General features: G+C 31.2%; 3 protein-coding genes across 3 annotated transcripts; 2 read left to right on the forward strand and 1 right to left on the reverse strand.

Moving 5' to 3' along the window:
* Positions 1-1251: 1251 nt before the first annotated feature.
* On the forward strand, positions 1252-2424 carry LOC105779179 (putative clathrin assembly protein At2g25430). The gene has a single exon (XM_012602921.1). The coding sequence runs from the start codon at positions 1252-1254 to the stop codon at positions 2422-2424; it is 1173 nt and encodes a 390-aa protein (XP_012458375.1).
* A 1212-nt stretch (positions 2425-3636) lies between these two features.
* On the forward strand, positions 3637-7918 carry LOC105779800 (uncharacterized). The gene is made up of 8 exons (XM_012603730.2): positions 3637-3710; positions 3802-3928; positions 4047-4122; positions 5386-5458; positions 5553-5648; positions 6052-6102; positions 6557-6925; positions 7463-7918. Exons 1-8 carry the CDS (start codon positions 3651-3653, stop codon positions 7775-7777), a joined length of 1167 nt encoding a protein of 388 aa, XP_012459184.2. The 5' UTR covers positions 3637-3650; the 3' UTR covers positions 7778-7918.
* A 3287-nt stretch (positions 7919-11205) lies between these two features.
* Positions 11206-13225, reverse strand: LOC105779802 (uncharacterized). Its single transcript, XM_012603734.2, has 3 exons — positions 12980-13225; positions 12647-12853; positions 11206-11623 (listed from the first exon to the last, which is right to left on the reverse strand). The coding sequence occupies exons 1-3, from the start codon at positions 13028-13030 to the stop codon at positions 11363-11365; spliced, it is 519 nt and encodes a 172-aa protein (XP_012459188.1). The 5' UTR covers positions 13031-13225; the 3' UTR covers positions 11206-11362.
* Between the last annotated feature and the right edge of the window lie 4973 nt (positions 13226-18198).

Here is an 18198-nt window from a genome sequence, read left to right on the forward strand (position 1 = left end):
AACATTTTGTACTTCAAATATTGATTCTCCCGTTGAAAAGCTCATCCCTAATATTTTAATTTATTAATTTAGTGTCGTAATTTAATTAACATAATAATAATAATAATTATTATTATTATTATTATTTGTCGACCAAGCACAAACCAAGTTGTAAGTTGTCACTCTTTGGATTCATTCCAAACAATTTTAAGTTAAATTTGGATTTGGATAATTTAATTTTCAAATTCGAATTATTATAAATTTAGATTATTTTAAATTTTATTTAATTTAATTTCGAATAATTTTGAATTTTATGCTGTAATTCGTAATATTAATTTTTATGGTTAAATTAATTTAAATTTAAATTAATTAAATAAAAGATTCTCCCTAATCACCAAAAGGCATCAAAAAGTCATTAAATAAAGATATTTCATTTTGCTCAATCTGTTGACAACTACATTAATTTTTCATATTTTATTTAGTTCACTAAAACCAAAACACTTTTTTCTTCTCGAAATTGTAGCTTAGTTTCGATCAATCCAATGGCATAGTAAATCTTGAAACCTATTATTATTTTTTCTTGGTTAAAATATGTTGTTAATCCTGTACTTCTATACAATTTGAGATTCAGTCCTTATATTTTAAAATTTTAATTTCCGTCGAAAATTGTTAATTTAATATATTTATTTTACATCAATCATATGACATGTCACACAATATTGGAACTGGATCCGTTGGACCATGAACAAGCCGTTATACCGATCTAGACAAAAGCATTAAGCTAGCCTTTGAGCAAACCGCTCGAAATTGATAAAAAAAAAACGGACAATAAACAGGTGGTTGAATATGTATATGCAAATTTTAATAAATTTTGTCAATTTTTTAATTTTTTATCTAATTATTGTTAGAATAGTGGTCGAACTGATGGTCTAACACATTCGACCATTCATTTGGTTTTTAAAACATTAACTTCAAATGATAGTAGCCTAAACAGCATGTCAAATTAATAAATTTTGATGAAAAATACTTACGATTTTAATGTTTTTTAATGAATTTAAAATGTACAAAGACTTAACTTCTAACCTTTTAAATGTAAGAACCAAATGTCAAACTTTTTCAAAATATAGGTACTAACAACATATTTTAACCTTTTTTGCAACATATAATAAACAACCATAAATAACCAATTCCCATGCCATAAATTTCATGCATTTAGACCCCAAAACACACACACACACAAAAACCCTTTCTTTAGGGTTTCCCTAAAAAACCATGACTAAATCATTTCAACAAGCTTTCAATGCTTTAAAAGAGCATACATGCCTTAGCTACGCCAAAATCGCCACCATGGGAGGCCTTTGCAACGTTGATCACATCATTGTAAAAGCAACGGCTCCGAACAGTTCTCCGTTATCCGACAAATACGTCCACCAATTGCTCCGGCTATTCGCCATTTCTCCACCTTGTTGCCGAGCTTTCTCCCTTGGTTTCGCTCGCCGCTTCGGGAAAACTCGAAGCTGGCGAGTCGCATTAAAATGCTTACTCCTACTCCACCGACTACTTCGCTCGTCGCCCGAAGACAGCCTTTTTCGAACCGAACTATTAATCAATCGGTCCAACGGTTCAATCTCTTTATACCCTTGCAATTTCCGTGACGTTTCGTCATCGGACCCCGAGAGTTTCACCGTGTTTATCCGGTCCTACGCTCGTTTACTCGACGAAATCTCCAACGAAGATAATCATCGCGCCCGCCCCGGACCGCCCGATAATTCGCCGGAAGAAATCGGAAGAGTTCTCGAAGTGTTAGAACAGATTCAAAGTTTGATCGACCGTGTCATCGAATGTAAACCGACCGGGGTCACGGCACGAAACTTCTTGATTCAAACGGCGATGAAGCATATAATCCGTGACAGCTTCGTATGTTACACCGTGTTCAAAAACGACATCGTTTTCTTGCTGGAAAACATGTTCCAAATGCCGACATACCAGTGTTGTGTATCGGCGTTTAGTGTATATAAAAAAGCAGCTTTACAAGCGGACCAGTTATATGAGTTTTATCAATGGTGTAAACTTATGGGTGTATGTGGGTGTTATGAATATCCATTTGTGGATCGAATCCCGTTGTTGCAAATTCAAGCTCTTGAAAGCTTCATTAATGGTATGTGGGAAATAAAGGATGATGATGGTGATCATCAATCACCATCATCATCACCGTTATCATCGACGGCTGAAAAGGTAGGTGATGAAGGTGAAGAAGAACGACAGCCGTTGATTAAGCTAAATGATGATGATGATGATGATAGCTGGGAAGATATATTGGAAGCTTCTGTGATTAATTTCAGTAGCCATGGAAGTGATGAAAAAGATGAATGGAGGATTCAAGTTTACAATCCTTTTGATGGGAAATATGTAAGCAGTGACCCTAATTATCCATGGGGACTTTGACATTTTTCATGACTAGCAGTTACTCAATTTTTTAATGGTTTAATACTTGTTTTGATCCCTTTAATATAGTGAAAATTTTAATTTGGTCCTTTTACTAATTTTTCAGCCATTTTGTTTCTCTCCATTCATTCCGTACATCAAGTTAGTCCATGGACCATTTCCATTAAAAGAAATTACATGTGGCCATTTAAGTCAATCAAATGTAAACACATGAACAATTAATCGAAGTTAAACTCGAAATGGTTTGATAAATAATTTGAAATAAATTAAACTAGAAATGATTTAATTTAGTGATTTTGAACATGATATAATTATATTTAGACTTGTTACTTCTAGTTTGAACTCGAAAATCTAAATTAATTAACCGAACTTAAATCGGATTCAATTTGATTTCATTATTAGAAGTCAACAATTCGAACTCACCCAACGTGAATTCAATTTGATTCAAATTCAAATTTTACTTGAATTATATATGATTTAAACTTGAAGTGATCAGCGCGTAAAATGATTTGAACTCAAACCCGTATGGCTTGAACTCAAAACAACTCGAGCACAACACTTAAAATTGATTTGAACTCCATTGACTCAAAAAATTTTAAAATCTGAATTGATTCGATCCAGATTAACCTAACATATAATAAACTTGACTCGTCAAGATGGCAAATTTGATAAGAGGATAGATTTAAATTTAATAAAAAAATATCTTCAATAACAAAACATATTTTCTTCGGGGTAAAAGTAAAAAGTAAATGTTGGAGCCATAATCTGACCCAACCAAGCATATCAGGGCATTGCCCAATAACTTAGATAAAAATTTTTGAATAATTAAATGATCATTTTATAATTTTTTAAAGTTGAATGATCAAAACGTTAAACATTACAATTTTTAGTCTTTAAATAAAAGGATAACACGCTTCAGCAAACTTAAATTCACGTTCTCTTACATTAACAATAATACCGATGCTAACTGAATTAAGACTTACTCGACCAACCTTATAGTTTTGAATTTTATCATGAGTTGGGCAGTTGGCGTAGCCTTGTCGGCCTAGCCCACTTTAGTTTAATTTTTTTTAACCGTGTAATGAATCATTTGAACGGACTTACCCGAACTAAACTCAGGCTTGAATCTGAATTTTTTTGGAACCGGGCCTTGACCCGGCCCATAAACCCTTCAAGTTTTAAGCGGTGAAGCAAGCAAAAAGAAAAAAACAATGGCGGACATTGAGATGGAGGAAGACCATCCCAGGTTAATTTTACATAATTTCCTCACAGAAGATGAATGCAAGGTTAGAGCCCCAAAATTTCAATCCCAAATAATAATATCGTCAAGTTAACGAATGAATTTTATCGAAAAAAAACCTTTTTTTTTCGAAACAGGAATTGGAGTTCATACACAAGAGCTGTAGTACGATTGGATACAGGCCAAACGTATTTTCAACGACGCTTTCTCATCTCATAGCCACTAATTCTGCTCATCTAATCATCCCTTTTCTTCCCATCAGAGGTTCTCTTGTTTTTTCTTTTAAATCCTTTTTCGTTTTTTTTTTTTTTGCTTTTTCTGTTATTTATTAATCGAAAAAATCATTATTGTTAATATTAGTTTTCGAAATTTTGATTTGCAGATAGGTTGAAAGAGAAGGTAGAGGAGACCTTTGGTTGTGAATATGAGCTTGTTACGGAGTTTACTGGCCTCATTAGGTACCAATTTTGGCCTGAAATTTTTTAAATATGATAATAGTGATATAAAGAATTTTAATTTGTTTGGGTGTAATCGAACCTAGCTGAGCTCAAATAGTGGCAAACTCGAGCTCGACTCGAGATTCAGGACTCGATACTTGGTTTGAGCTTGACTCAAACATCAATTTCTAAGCTTGAGCTACGCTTGAGACATAATTGAGCTACTTGATGAGTTCGATGAAGTTCACTTATCAATTTTAGAATTCAAGCTCGATTAAGTTCACTCATATTTAAGCTCAAGTTTGTTCGTAATTAAGCTCATTTTATATAATAAGGGTAAATATGTAATTTTATAATATAAAATATACTAAAAAGGAAAATGCTCAATTAGGCTCACGAGCCGTTTGAATCAAGTATTACAGTGCTCGGATTCGGTTTGATCGACAGCTTGAGCTTGGCTTGTTAATTATTGAATCAAATTCGAATTTTTTTAGTTGAACTTGAATAGCTTGCGAGCACCAATGTCTCATTTACACTACTTAAACCTATATTACTCGAACTCTAGTGATAGTGTGGGATATGGATATATGTCCAACTATGTTGATTTTTGTGAGTTTTTTCATATATTTCGATGGAAATTTAATTTCTTTGGGTAGTTAAACCTAGGGGATGTAATCGAGCCGAACGGAGCTCGACTTGAAATTCAAAGCTCCTCACTCAAACATCAATTTCTAAGCTCAAGTTTGCCTTGAGACACAATCAAGCTACTCAAGCTCAAGTTCAATTAAGCTTGTTTATCAATTTTCGTACTCAAGCTTGATTAAGCTTATTCATATTTAAGCTCGAACTTATTTGTAATTAAGCTCATTCCATGTAATAAGGGTAAAAAGGTAATTTCACTGTAAAAATATACTAGAAAAGTAAAAGCTCAATTAGGCTTGCGAACCGTTCTAGTCAAGTATACAATGCTCAAATTCCACTCGAGCTCAGCTCAATAACTACAAAATCAAATTCTAGTTTTTCCAAATCGAACTCGAATAACTTGCAAGCACTAATGCTTCATTTACACTATATTACTCGGATTCAGGTGATAGTGTGGGATACGGATATATGTCTGACTATGTTGATTTTTGTGAGTTTTTCATATATTTAGACTGCCTTTGGACATCTCCAAAACCATGTCTGAATATATTTCAAACACGAGTTTTTTTATGCATTTGCTTGTTTATTCACTTTACCCTTGATAAATGTTGTGTGATTACCATACATCATATGTATTTGTAGTTGGAGCAGAGGAGCAAGCATAGGTTGGCATAGTGATGATAACAGGCCTTATCTCAAGCAACGTGATTTTACGGTTTGTGTTCACAGCTTTTTTTTGGGGAATGTCCTTTGCAATTAGTCTTTTGTCAATAATTCTTGTTGAGGGTGTTTTTCTTATTTGTCCAAAGGCAGTCTGTTATTTGAATAGTTACGGAAAGGATTTCGAAGGTGGACTGTTTCATTTCCAAGACGGGGAACTGAAAACAATTGCACCTATGGTCGGAGTAAGTGCGTGTGTTCAATATTTTCTTATGATATGTCTTCTCTTATTAGAATGGTGATGCACAATCAAATTGTTAGTAATATGATTTTGAAATGGATCTACATAAGTTATAAGATTTTGGCATGGATTGTACCCTGATGTTGGACAGGGGTGTGCTTAAATTTTTAACGCTTTTCCGTGTATTTGGAGGGTGTATTTCCATATCCATGTTTGGGACATTTGTCAGACATTGGTACTTTAAGAAAAATGAAGAGTTGGAGCCAAATAGTCTAGGATCATTTAAAATCAGTGAAGAAGATGCAGCCATGTTCCGCTTTATTAGGAATAGAAGCTAGTGAAAAGAATGTTTACTCATTAGTTTAATATACCGTTTGATTGATACTCACCTAGTTATTGCATATCAGGATGCTGTCATTTATACAGCTGACGGCCGCAATACACATTCCGTTGATGAGGTACTTTCGTGATCTCTGTCTCTCTTGTAATATGTGTTTGTGTATATATATTATAGTATCTAGTTCATCTATCAAAGGAAAGTGGATGCCATTCGGCAAGGATGAAGGCAAAGGGGCCCCCCAGAAATTGTAGATTTGCCATTTAACCCCTTAAATTTTTATGAAATTACATGCTAGTATAACAGTAAAATTGCACTTTGGCCCTCCCAATAATTTATGATTTATCTCTAGTCCCCCTAAAGCAATTTTCTGGCTTGGTCCCTGCTATTCATGTTCAATTGGGAAAAGCCGAGTAGCTGCTTAGTGTTCGGCTTGATACTGACTTCTAAGCAGGATTTTTGAGCTTGGATCAAGCAACAAAGATATTAGTCAAACTTGTGCTGCATTATATAAAAACGGGTCCTTTACCTTGTTTCTACACTTTGTTTTTTTTATGTATTAGATTATTTGACAGGTAACTAGCGGAGAACGGCTGACACTTACTTTATGGTTCAGCCGTGATAGTTCCCATGACGAGGATGCTAAACTTATTTTGCTACTTGAAGAAAACGTATTACTCAAGTCTAACAATGTGCCATGGTCATTGCTACCTTTGCCAGCATCAGATAATATGTATTGGTTTTCTCCTCATCAAGCTTCTAATCAGGACATCGGATTCGATATTCGTTTGGGAAGATTACATGCTCTTGGATTTGATGTATATTATTCTCGAGACATGAACTTCGGCTCAGATTTATCCGAACTCCTCATGGAACCAATGCAATTAGCAAGGCGAGATCAGTTGCTTGACCATAAATTTGTCAATGTTCTGCATTCACTTCAGGTATTCTTACTATTGGTATTTTCAGCTTCAAAATTTTGTTAATTATGAGCGATAAAAGAATATTATACGATCGTATTACTGTAATTTAATTTAATATAATTTGACCCCTTTACTTTTACAAGATCATTAATAGGTCCAAATTGATAACACCTGCCACTAAAGTGATGACGTTGATATCTATGAATCTGTTAACACCATTAATATTGTTACTAACCGCAGCGGTTAATAGTGTTATCAATCTGGACTTACTAATATCATCATAAAAGTAAAGGGATCAAATTATACTAAATTAAAGTAGAGGGATTAGATATTAAATTTCGACGTAGTAGAGGGACTAAAACATAATTAGACTCAGATAATCATCTTAACTTCAAATTGCTGCATTGAAGAATCGGTTTCAATAGATCAAGAATGGAAAAGAAGCCATTTAATTTCATTAATATAAGTGTTGCATCGAAAAATGTACTAAGCGTTATGTTACTGGAACTTAGATGTGAGTGTTAGATAGGAGAATATGTTAATCTCTATGACGAACAGGTGGCGCAATTTTATTTTTGGGAAGGATGCAAATCTCAAGCTTTCACAAACGAGGTTCAATCAGGCAACACGGTTCGACTATCACGATCACAATCAGAGAAGATTACTCAGGTGAATTCCGTTTTTCTGAAGGATACTAAACTGGTTGAAACAGTTTTTCAAAGTGCGGGTCAAGGTTATTTCAATTTAGCCACTTTTTCTGCTGCAATCACTGAATGGGAGGATTATTCATGTAAGTTACATAAAGAAATTTTATTGAGCTTGCCTCAATGGAGAGCTCATCAAGCTATTTATAGTGTAAAATTTGATGTGTAGAATCTATGGTGATCTTGTGATGCACATCTTAGGTTATTAGCTATTTTGGATTGTTAGATTTTATAGCCCAAAACTGTTTCTGCTTTGTGATCAAATCAACTAAATCAGATCGGTTTTGTTGGTTAAATCGGTTTAAACCAATTAAGGCTCGTCCCTAGCTGAACAATGAATTTGTGGCTGCCATGTGTCGTGGTCCAGTGAGAACTATGAATCTCACAGCGACTATATTAAGCGTTCATATCACTCGTTCTGTGTCATTTATGGACAAAACTGTGAGGTTCAACGAGCTTGAATGAACATTATCTTGTAGGTTGGTATGAGTAGTGACAATTGGTATCAGAGTTAGTTCTAGAGGTACTAATGATGTGTCGTTGAGGACAATGGACTTTCATTCGAGAGATGTCACGGTCCTAGAGAGGGAGTCGTGAATCATGCATAAGTGTGTAATAGAGTTAGTCTCAGAATATAAGTGTTCCATGCCATATCCTCACTCTGTGAGACATCTTTTGTGGAAAAAAAACCATGAGATCTAATGGGCTGAAACGGATAATACTTTACAGGTTGGTGTGAACCGTGACATTATGCTTTGTGTTCGTCCTGTCCAATTAGGAAGTGTCTTCTACAAAATAAGTTGGACGGCAATCGGCATTGTTTAGGAATTCAGCCATTCCCTTTATGCATCGATAACTATCATCGGTATATGCTATCGGTATTACATTCTTCTCGGATATTTACAGTATCCAATACTCACATTCGAGTCAATGTAATAGTTTCTCACCCTCCCTAACCCATAGGTGAAGGTGAAAAATTACATTTCTCTTGGTTTAATCACGTCCTTGTTGAACACATACCTCATATCCCGATACTAACGCCCGAGCACAATAACACCGTTCCTCTCTAGCCCAAAGGTGAACCCCTGTCTCTCCATATATATATTTAGACTGATATTGACTGAAAGTAATTAGTTTTTCACTCCCTAACCCATAGGTGAAAGGTGGAACACTAAATTTCTCTCTTTAATCATGTCCTTGTTGAACATATATGGTAAAAATATCAAAAATATCATAGAGTTTCTCGTACTAAGAGTTAGATTGTCTTTTGTAATCTCTATTAAAAAAATGGACAAATTAGTCATTATACGTTTGTTCAAAGAGCACATTGATCCTTTCTATTAAAAGTTCATTCATTTGTACGGATAAAAATAGTGGAACTAGTTTTTAACAGTAAAAATGAATGAAATTTTTAACAGAATGATTAGTTTACTATTTGATTTAGCACACAATGATTAATTTGCTCTTTTTGAGTAGATGGGGTAAAATGTAATCCGACTCTTAATAGAGGGGCTTTCATGGTACTTTTACTCACATTCCTCATATCTGATACCTAAGTCATAATAACATATTTCTCTCTCTAACCGATATTCACACCCAAGTTAAAGTAATGCAATTATTCACTCTCTCTCACCCATAGGTGAAAAGTGAAAACTACATCTCTCTCTCTCTGATGTATACGCCCCTTCCTTTTAGAAACAGGTAACGTTATATTGTAAGAAAAAGTGATACAGTCTCTTTTTTAACTTTATATATATGTATGTATGCATATAAATGTGAGTATATATATTTTGATTGCAATATATATAGGGAATGCTTTTTGTCTGAAGACTGGTTTAGGGAAAGAGGGTGCTGTGCTTCATGAGTGAGAAAATTGTTTTGGAGCTTTGTCCCCACATGCTGCATTTGCTGACATTCTTTTGTATATAAAATTTTTTCGGTTTTAAAAGAAAATGGTCCATTCTTTTTATTAAAGTTAAAGAAGATTATGTTTATGAAAATAAATCCATTAATCAATAAATAATTGCAGATAAGATGGCAGAATCAAGGGATATATTATATCATGAATAAAAGGAATTAAGTATATTATCTAGTTTTGGATTTGAATACAGATGTGTTTTTGAAAATTCGGAAAAATTCAAATCTCATTGATATTTTGTATTTTTAATAATTTTTATCGAAAATAATATTGTATAAGAGTGAATATTTAGTATATTGATAAATTTTTTTTGTTTTTAAGTAGTTTTAAGAAAACTCAACTCCGAAATTTTACTGGATAAACAAATCATTGTATTTATGGTGTCAAATATAAATAATTTTTTAAAACATATAAAATAGCATAAAGAGAATTTGGTTTTCAATCTATTAAATTATTAATTTTATTTTATTTTATTTAAATTATGATATTAATAAACCAATAATAATATGACATGTGTCAACTTTTATACATTTTCTTTGAATGAAATAAGATGCAATTAATAATTTAAACATTATTATTAATAAAAAAATACTAAATAAGAAAACAGTATAATCAATTTTGTAGTGTAGCTTAAATAATTACTATGGGTACATAAAAAAGTAGATCAAAACAGATCTATTTATTTAGCAATAAAATTAAATAAAAATAAAAATAAATTAAAAAGAAAAAAAATTAGTGTTGGGCAGGCAGAGGCACATAGTGCATGCTTTTTCAAACAGATGAAATGAAGAATTGTTTTTAGTAGAAAAATGGTCCCCTCTACTATGTTCTTCATAATCGAGGAAATGAGCTTCTTTTTTCCACTTTCAGTTCATTCTGTTTGTTTTATTGTTTATTTATAGGATTCTGTCTTTGGATAAAAACCCTCATTGCTTGGACTCAATCCAATTAAATTTTGTTTTTATTTAATTTATAATTAATTCTAGTTTATTACGATTTTGAATTGGTAAAAATAATATCAAAATTATTTTTCAATAAATATTATATAAAAGTTCTTGCTTTTTTTCTTGAAAAATTTAATTTTTTTGAAAAGTTTGTAAAAACTATCGTTTTAGTCCTTTAAATATTTACAAAATTTTAAATTAATTTAATAGTAAAATTGATTTTGACCCTTTTAAAATATAAAATTATGTCCATTTCAAACTCAAAATTTTACAGCTTAATCCCTTGAAAATTGTAAAGTTCGACTAAATTATATTTTAGCTCTCTTCAAAGATTTGCAATTCAAATCCGGTCCCTCCAAATATATATATATATATATATATAACTTTGCCTCTACTTTCATATACGTTAAAGAAAAATAACTTAGATGTTTTGATTCTTCATTTACTTAATGTTGTACACATAGACAAACGTAGATCTATTAATAATCTCAATACACGAAAAATAAGAAAAATTAAATATACTCATATTAAATACATATTCGACATTTTCCCAAAGTGAAATGCATTTCTCAACTCTTTTCTTCAAGCCGAAATTCGAATATTGAATTGGTCCAACGTATTTTTTAAAAATAATTCAATATAACTGTACGAACTAATTAGATTCAATCTCGTATTTTTTTAAGAAATTATAGATTTTCTTCATTAAAGAAAACTTCAAATTTAAAACAATGTACATAAAGGATCTCAACATGCTAGCACTAGATTATGAAAGCCTGGGTTACAAATTTTCTTGGATTTTCCCTTTCCTGCATAAAAGGGAAAATTTTCAATTTTCTCAACTCTCCAAATGCATTGAAAAAAAAAAGATGGGTAATTTTTTTTGGTAAATGAGTTAAGCTTTGTCAAGTTGTTGAAGCATTTGGGAACCGGTAAGAGTTGGAGTCGGGATCGGGATCGGAGGGAGAGACGGTTTTCCGATACGAGGCTCCACCGTTATGTGGTTGTCGCGGGTGAGCGTGTGTTGCCTTTTACGCACCGCTCTTACCAGTGGCTCCATCATTGCTGCCACCCCAATTCCGTTCACCGTTTGTGGTTGTTCTGATCTCTTACGCGAACTCTCTCCGACTACCATTTCTTCATGCCCTTTTCCATCCTTCAAAAACAATACATATTTTAGATATGAAGAAAATTTGATAATGATACTTAAGGCAAATATGTTCATATTTGGATTTGAGTGTCGAATATGAATATTTCAATATTTAATAGCCACAATGTGCTACAACTATACCAAAATCGAGTCAGGCCAAACCCCAAACGGAGGGGAAAGGATATTGTAACCCTACTTTCTCTATTTACAATACTCAAAATTGAAATTTTATTTAAGAGATATTGAGAATATATATAAATGGTTAATATTTTAAATAAGTCATATTGTGCTACTGAGTATATTGGAGTTGAATCGAGTCGAATTAGATTCCGAATGAGAGAGAGAAAAGCTCTTTTAATGCCAATCTTCACCCTGACAATACTCAAAACCGAAACCTTACTTAAGAGATGTGAATATTGCCAAAAAAAAAAAAAGGAAGAAGGGTGAGGTTGCCTTTGAATTTTGTTAGTATATTTAATTAAGTCCTTATACATTTATTAAAACAAATAATCCATTAAACTTTAATTGGTAACCAAAGAAGCTCTTAATCTTTTTTTAACTTGTATCCAAATAAGCATCTATACTGCAACTTATACCTAAATAAAATTCTCAATATAAATCATTATTTAAGGGCTAATTTAAAAACAAAATATACGGGTTTATTTGAGTTACAAAAAAGTTTAGAAGCATATTTTTAAAAAACTAGTTTAAGGGCTTCTGTAGTAATTTGACCTTTTAATGATTTGTATAAACCCTTAAAACCAAATAAGCTCTTAATCTTTAACTTGTATCTAAATAAGCCTCTATCCTTTAGTTTAAACTTAAATAAAATTCTTAATATAAATCATTATTTAAGAGCTAATTTAAATACAAATCAAAACATAAGGGTTTATTTGAGTTGCAACAAAAGTTTAGAGGCTTATTTTTAAAAAAAACTAGTTTAAGGGCTTCTTTAGTAATTTAACCTTTTTTAATATCTTGTTTAAAAAAAAATCTAAATATGGTTTTAAAAATAACATAGTAACATACATTGATGGACGAAGCAGCTGACATTGGGCATTTAACAGGACGATCTTCATCTTGTGGTTCCATAGGATGTTCAACGGGCCAGAAATCAACGTCGAACTCCACCGCATGCGGCTGCCGGCGAAAGTCCAAGTCCATACCACCGTCGATTCTAGTCTCCCAGCTCCGGTGACTCCCCTCTACCGGTAATACTTCACTTTCCTTTCTTTCCTGAAACCAAAACAAACGCACACCGATTCAAAGAGAGGCCATTAATACAGCAATTTCGTAAAAGTTTGAATCAAATTCGAGGCCAATTTCTCCATTTAAAAGAGAGGAATGAAAGGAGGCACTTACGAAAACATCGAGAGAGGGGAATTGGGGAGAGAAATACGGTGTTGAGCTCATGCCAGACGCTGAGGAAAATCTTACTTTGTATCAGTGAAAGAGAGAGAAACGGAAAGTAAAAGGGGAAAATTAAAAAAAAGAAGAAAAAGAAGAGAAAGGAGAGCATGAAAAGACGAAGAAACAAAGAGAGAGAGAGAGAGAGAGAGAAGGGCGTGTGGGATCGGCTGTACAGTGAAAGACCATGAAAGGTTACCCGCACCATACATGTACATATAATATATATATATACTTAGCTTATTACAATTGAGGAAAATAATCATCTAAATATTTCATAAAATATTATCATTAAAATTAAATATAAATTTGTTCGAAATAGCAATGTTGAGTGAACAAATGTTATACAACCGGATTGATAATCGAATTGATTAAGTTATCGATTAATCGATCTAATTGATATGTTGAGTTCGATCAAATAAATTATTAAAAGATTCATAAAAATATTAAAAATATAAAAAATTTGATTCAACCGTCCGGTTCAATCGGTCCATACCAGTTCTTAGGTCAACTGATTAAATGCCCTATTTTAGACCAGTATCTTGGCTAGATCCGATTTGACTAGTCGGTCTAGTCCCGTTCAAACAACCTTGATTTTGAGTTTAAATTTCATCATATATATGTATTTTCTTTTAGATTTGATATAAAATTGTAAAAAAAAATAAAAATACTCTCAAAATAATATTTAGTGCTTTGTAAAAAAAGTTTTTCGATACTTCCACAATTAAAGGCGAGTGCATAGGTAAGTTAGTTATTGAATTATACTACTTTTTTAATTAAATTTTATCTCAATTTATCCAAAATAATATCATCCGATAAGAACATGACACATGGCATATTTTTATTGGATGTAGTACTCTCTTTTTTTATAAAAGTAATAGTTTAAGAACCGCTTACAATACATGTAGGTAAATTAGTTCTTAAATTATATCTCAATTTCTTTTATAAAAAGTTATCTCAATTTATCCAAAAATAATATCATCCGATAAGAATATGACACATGGCATATTTTTATTGGATATCATACACTTTTTTAGATAAAATGAGATAAAATTGATATTTTAAAAGTCATTATAAAAAAAAAAGAAAGAACCAATCTTGGAATTGAAGAATGTATGTTGATGGATGAATCAGGTGGAATGATTGGGTTGATGTAATCAAGTTGATTGGATCAGTTTTCCATATTTGAGTCGAAATTAATAAGTTTATATTGATGTAATTTAACGGAATCAAACTTAAGCTTAAGTTAAAAAAAAAAAAAAGTTGAAGCTCAAGTTCGAATTAAAATTTGAACCTCAAATTTCGACTCGTGTTCAATAAAAAAGTTTGAGCTTGATTCGATATGCAAATTAAGGTACATGCTTGACCTTGATTTATTAGGGTCAATTAAGCTTGTTTGCCTAGAAAAAAATTAGTTTGTTTCTCGTGCTTACTTATGCTTGAGCTCTCTTAATTAGTGTTGATTGAACTTATTTTTAACTGTAGAAATGGATGAAATTTTTAATAGAAGAATCAATTTGTTCTTTGATTTAACATACATAGACTAATTTGCTCATCCGTATTCTGTAGGCCCATATTGGGCACGAGTTTTATGAATTAACACAATTTTACGATGATATGTTACATATAATTATATCAAATCAAAGAATAATGAACTTCAACGCACTCAAACCCACGACCTCCTGACAAACAACAATACCGATACCAATCGAGTTGAGACTCAATCGGCGAATTCAAAAAATTTGTAGATCTACATGATAGATGTGTATTTTATATTTATAAAATTAGAGTTATACCTTTATTCAGATATATATTTAGAAAAAAAAGAATTCAACTATAATTTATTTATTTTAAAATAAATATTAAATAAAAAATTCGAGTATCATATAAAAATATATATAATTCTTTTGTTAGCAAACTTCAAATTTTAACTTTTTTTTTCTTTATTTATTTATTACTTTGCTAGATCTCTCTATATGTCTCTTTTTCTTGGGGAGCTTTTTCTCTTTTTTAATTTTTCCCTTTTCTTTTTTGGGGTTTACTCTTCTTTTATTGCTTTTAAGAAACGGCAGCTGTAGTTAGGTTGAAAAATCTTTCAATTCCCCACTTTTTTGCTTTTTTTTTTGTTCTTGGGGGCCATGCACAACTTGTAAAATTGATCAAAAACATGATAATTTTAGACACGACACGAATATAGTATAGAAAAATCGAATTAATCCGGATTTGATTTATCTTGATTCGAGTAGAAAAAAATTGAGCCATGACATAATCAGACCTATAGACATTTCATCCCTTACCTTAAACCTTCCCACTTACTCGACCGAATAGTGTCACAACCTTATTTTAATATGTTTTTGGCCCGAAAATCCAAGTAAAATATTAGCATAATATCAAATTTAGTTTTCAATATTTATATTTTTCTGTCAATTTCACCTTAATATTTTAAAAGGAGTCAAATTTAACCATCAACATTTCAAAAAGAGTCGAATTATTGTTTTTAATGTAAATACTGATTAAAACATTAAATTTTTAAACAGGACAGCCTGCATAACAATCCACGTGTATTTCATGCTTTTTTTATGAACTTTTATTTTTATTTTTTGAATTTTGAATTTTTTATTTTTGAATACTTTTATTACATTCCCATTAACTATTGTCATGTCAACAATATCTTTAAAAATTAATGTTTTAGTTAGCATTTCTATTAAAGAAAGAAATTTGACTCTTTTCGAAAGGTTAATGATCAAATTTAGCTTAAAAATAATAATTGCTAAATTAACAAAAAAAATGTAAACATTGATAGCTAAATTTGACATTAGACTTAAAAAAAATCCCCATCTTGATAACATTTTAATTATTAAATTATAATTCAAACCAAACTAGACATGTTCATGGGTCGGGCTACCCACTCAAGCCCGAAAGCCCGTACGAAATTTGAGAGGATTTGGGTAAAAATATTAGGCCCAAAAAATAAGCTTGGGTGAAAAAAATAGGCCCATTTAAAATATGGGTTAGCCTCGAGCTTGAACATTCAAAGCGCGAGCCCGACCCGACTTGACCTATTTTTAAGTTTATAATATATTATATTATATTATATTTATATATTATGTAATTTAGAACACATTAAAAAAATAAACCTATACTAAATGTAAAATATTACTCTAATGTAAATACTAAAATAATGTTAAGATGACTATATAAAAAATTTCAATGAATAAAAATATATAAAATTATTAAAAATTAAAATAATATAATATAAATATATATATTTTTAAGAATTAAAAAAATAATATGGGTGGACCCTAAAATGAGTTTTGATTAATTTTCTATAAATATAAACGAGTTTGGGCAAAATTTTAAGCTCATAATTCGAGTTGAGCTGGGCATGAACAAATATAAAATATATTAATATCATGTTTAGACTCGGCCTATGAACGCATATATATATATATATAAAATAAAAGGACACAAAATCCAAGGGATAAAAGAGACAGAAATAAAAGCATAGAAGGCCTTTCTTTTTCACATTTTTGGCTCTAAAATAAGCACTGGCATGTATCCGTTGCTTCATTCCGTTGTAATCAATGTTAAAAGTGTGCTCAGTAGCTTCTATGGTTACGTCAGTTTTTATTCAAAGGGTAACAAATTTTGAAATTCGGAATTATTCGAATATATAAACCTGTTTAAAGATCGGGTCATTTGAACTTGGTCGAAGCTTAAGTATAAATAGTTTAAGACCATACAATAGCCCACCCTGAATTTGAGTGGTCTCGACTTATGAATATTTTTAATTATTCTATTATCAGTCTCCATTTTACGAGTTAAGTTCGAAGTTGGATTTCATTTCGTTTTGGGAAAAAAATAACGAAAATAGGTTTATTCTTTCCCCCCAAGAGTTAATTGCACTATACGTCCTCAAACTTTAAAATATTATAATTACATCCTTAAACTATTGAGGTTATATCAATAAAGTCCTTCCATTAATAGAATAGTTAATTTAACCATTATGAGATGTCAAATCTTACGTGGCATTGTTTAGAATGAAAATTTTAATGAAAAAAATGAATTATGCAAAACGGATGTTATAAATATCTTGTTTTGAGGTTTTCAAAGTTTTTACAAAAGTTTTATCATTCACTCTATCTCTTCTTCTTTTTTAGTTTTAACTTTTAAAAGTTTGCGGTAATATTTTACTTTTCTTTAAAATTTTCATTTTAAATTATGTCACATAAGATTTGACGTGTTATTTAATGGTTAAATTAACGATTTTAATGATAGGACTTTATTGATATAACATCGATAATTTGAGGATGTAATTAGAACATTTTGAAGTTTGAGGACCAATTTAGAATGAAAACTATAGTTTGAGGATTTCTAGTGCAATTAACTCTTTACCCAATTATCTATTGAACTCGACGCCTAATAAGTTCAGTTTAAGGTTTGGTTTGAATTTTTTGGGTTAATTGTACTAGATGTACTTGAATTTAAAATATATCTTCAATCTTCCAAGCATTCTATTCAACATCATCGGTCGTGAAGTCAAAAATCTTTTTCTTACAGGCCATAATTGAATTATAAATGTTTGGGATATCAAAATGCAATTTCATTGTTATATTAACTTAATATTTTATAATTTCTCTAGGGTTTAAACAATAAATTTACCATTTGTGTGGTGGTAAGGGGAGGCCTTTGCTTGGTCCGTAGCACCAATTAGGTCTTTCAATTAGCCTATCCCAAAATGCAAATTCGTCACTGTATTAACTTAACATTTTATAATTCTCTAAGGGTTAAACAATAAATTTACCATTTAGGGGGAAAGGGTGGGTTGCTTGCCAAGTCCTTTCATGAAACATATTTAAAATATATGTTGCATAGACAACATAGATTTGACGAGTTAAAAAAGAATGAAATAACCCTCATAAATTTTATTAGCACAATTTGTTTTTATAACGTCAAATCCATGCGATGTACATGTAGTATGTACATAAATATTTATAATTTGATCCATATGCTTTAAATATGCTCTACATTACGTGTATAATTGTACCAATTAATAAAAGTTCATGTATCAAATTACACATTAGATCGAAGTTAATGGATAAATTTGATATTTATCCCAAAATTTATTTTCAAAACCTTAAAACTTTTCCCATTTGTTACTAAAAGAACAAAAA

Source organism: Gossypium raimondii, chromosome 4 (genome assembly GCF_025698545.1).
Source record: "Gossypium raimondii isolate GPD5lz chromosome 4, ASM2569854v1, whole genome shotgun sequence".
Classification (NCBI taxonomy): Eukaryota; Viridiplantae; Streptophyta; class Magnoliopsida; order Malvales; family Malvaceae; genus Gossypium; species Gossypium raimondii.

Excerpts from the sequence above, each read along its gene's own strand:
- LOC105779179 (XM_012602921.1), top strand. The coding sequence starts at position 1,252 with ATGACTAAATCATTTCAACAAGCTTTCAATGCTTTAAAAGAGCATACA.
- LOC105779800 (XM_012603730.2), top strand. The coding sequence starts at position 3,651 with ATGGAGGAAGACCATCCCAGGTTAATTTTACATAATTTCCTCACAGAA. Across the intron at positions 3,711-3,801 it reads TCACAGAAGATGAATGCAAG|GAATTGGAGTTCATACACAA; the intron begins GTTAGAGCCCCA and ends TTTTCGAAACAG. Across the intron at positions 5,459-5,552 it reads TCAAGCAACGTGATTTTACG|GCAGTCTGTTATTTGAATAG; the intron begins GTTTGTGTTCAC and ends ATTTGTCCAAAG.
- LOC105779802 (XM_012603734.2), bottom strand. The coding sequence starts at position 13,030 with ATGAGCTCAACACCGTATTTCTCTCCCCAATTCCCCTCTCTCGATGTT. Across the intron at positions 12,854-12,979 it reads TCCCCTCTCTCGATGTTTTC|GAAAGAAAGGAAAGTGAAGT; the intron begins GTAAGTGCCTCC and ends TTTTGGTTTCAG. Across the intron at positions 11,624-12,646 it reads CAGCTGCTTCGTCCATCAAT|GATGGAAAAGGGCATGAAGA; the intron begins GTATGTTACTAT and ends TTGTTTTTGAAG.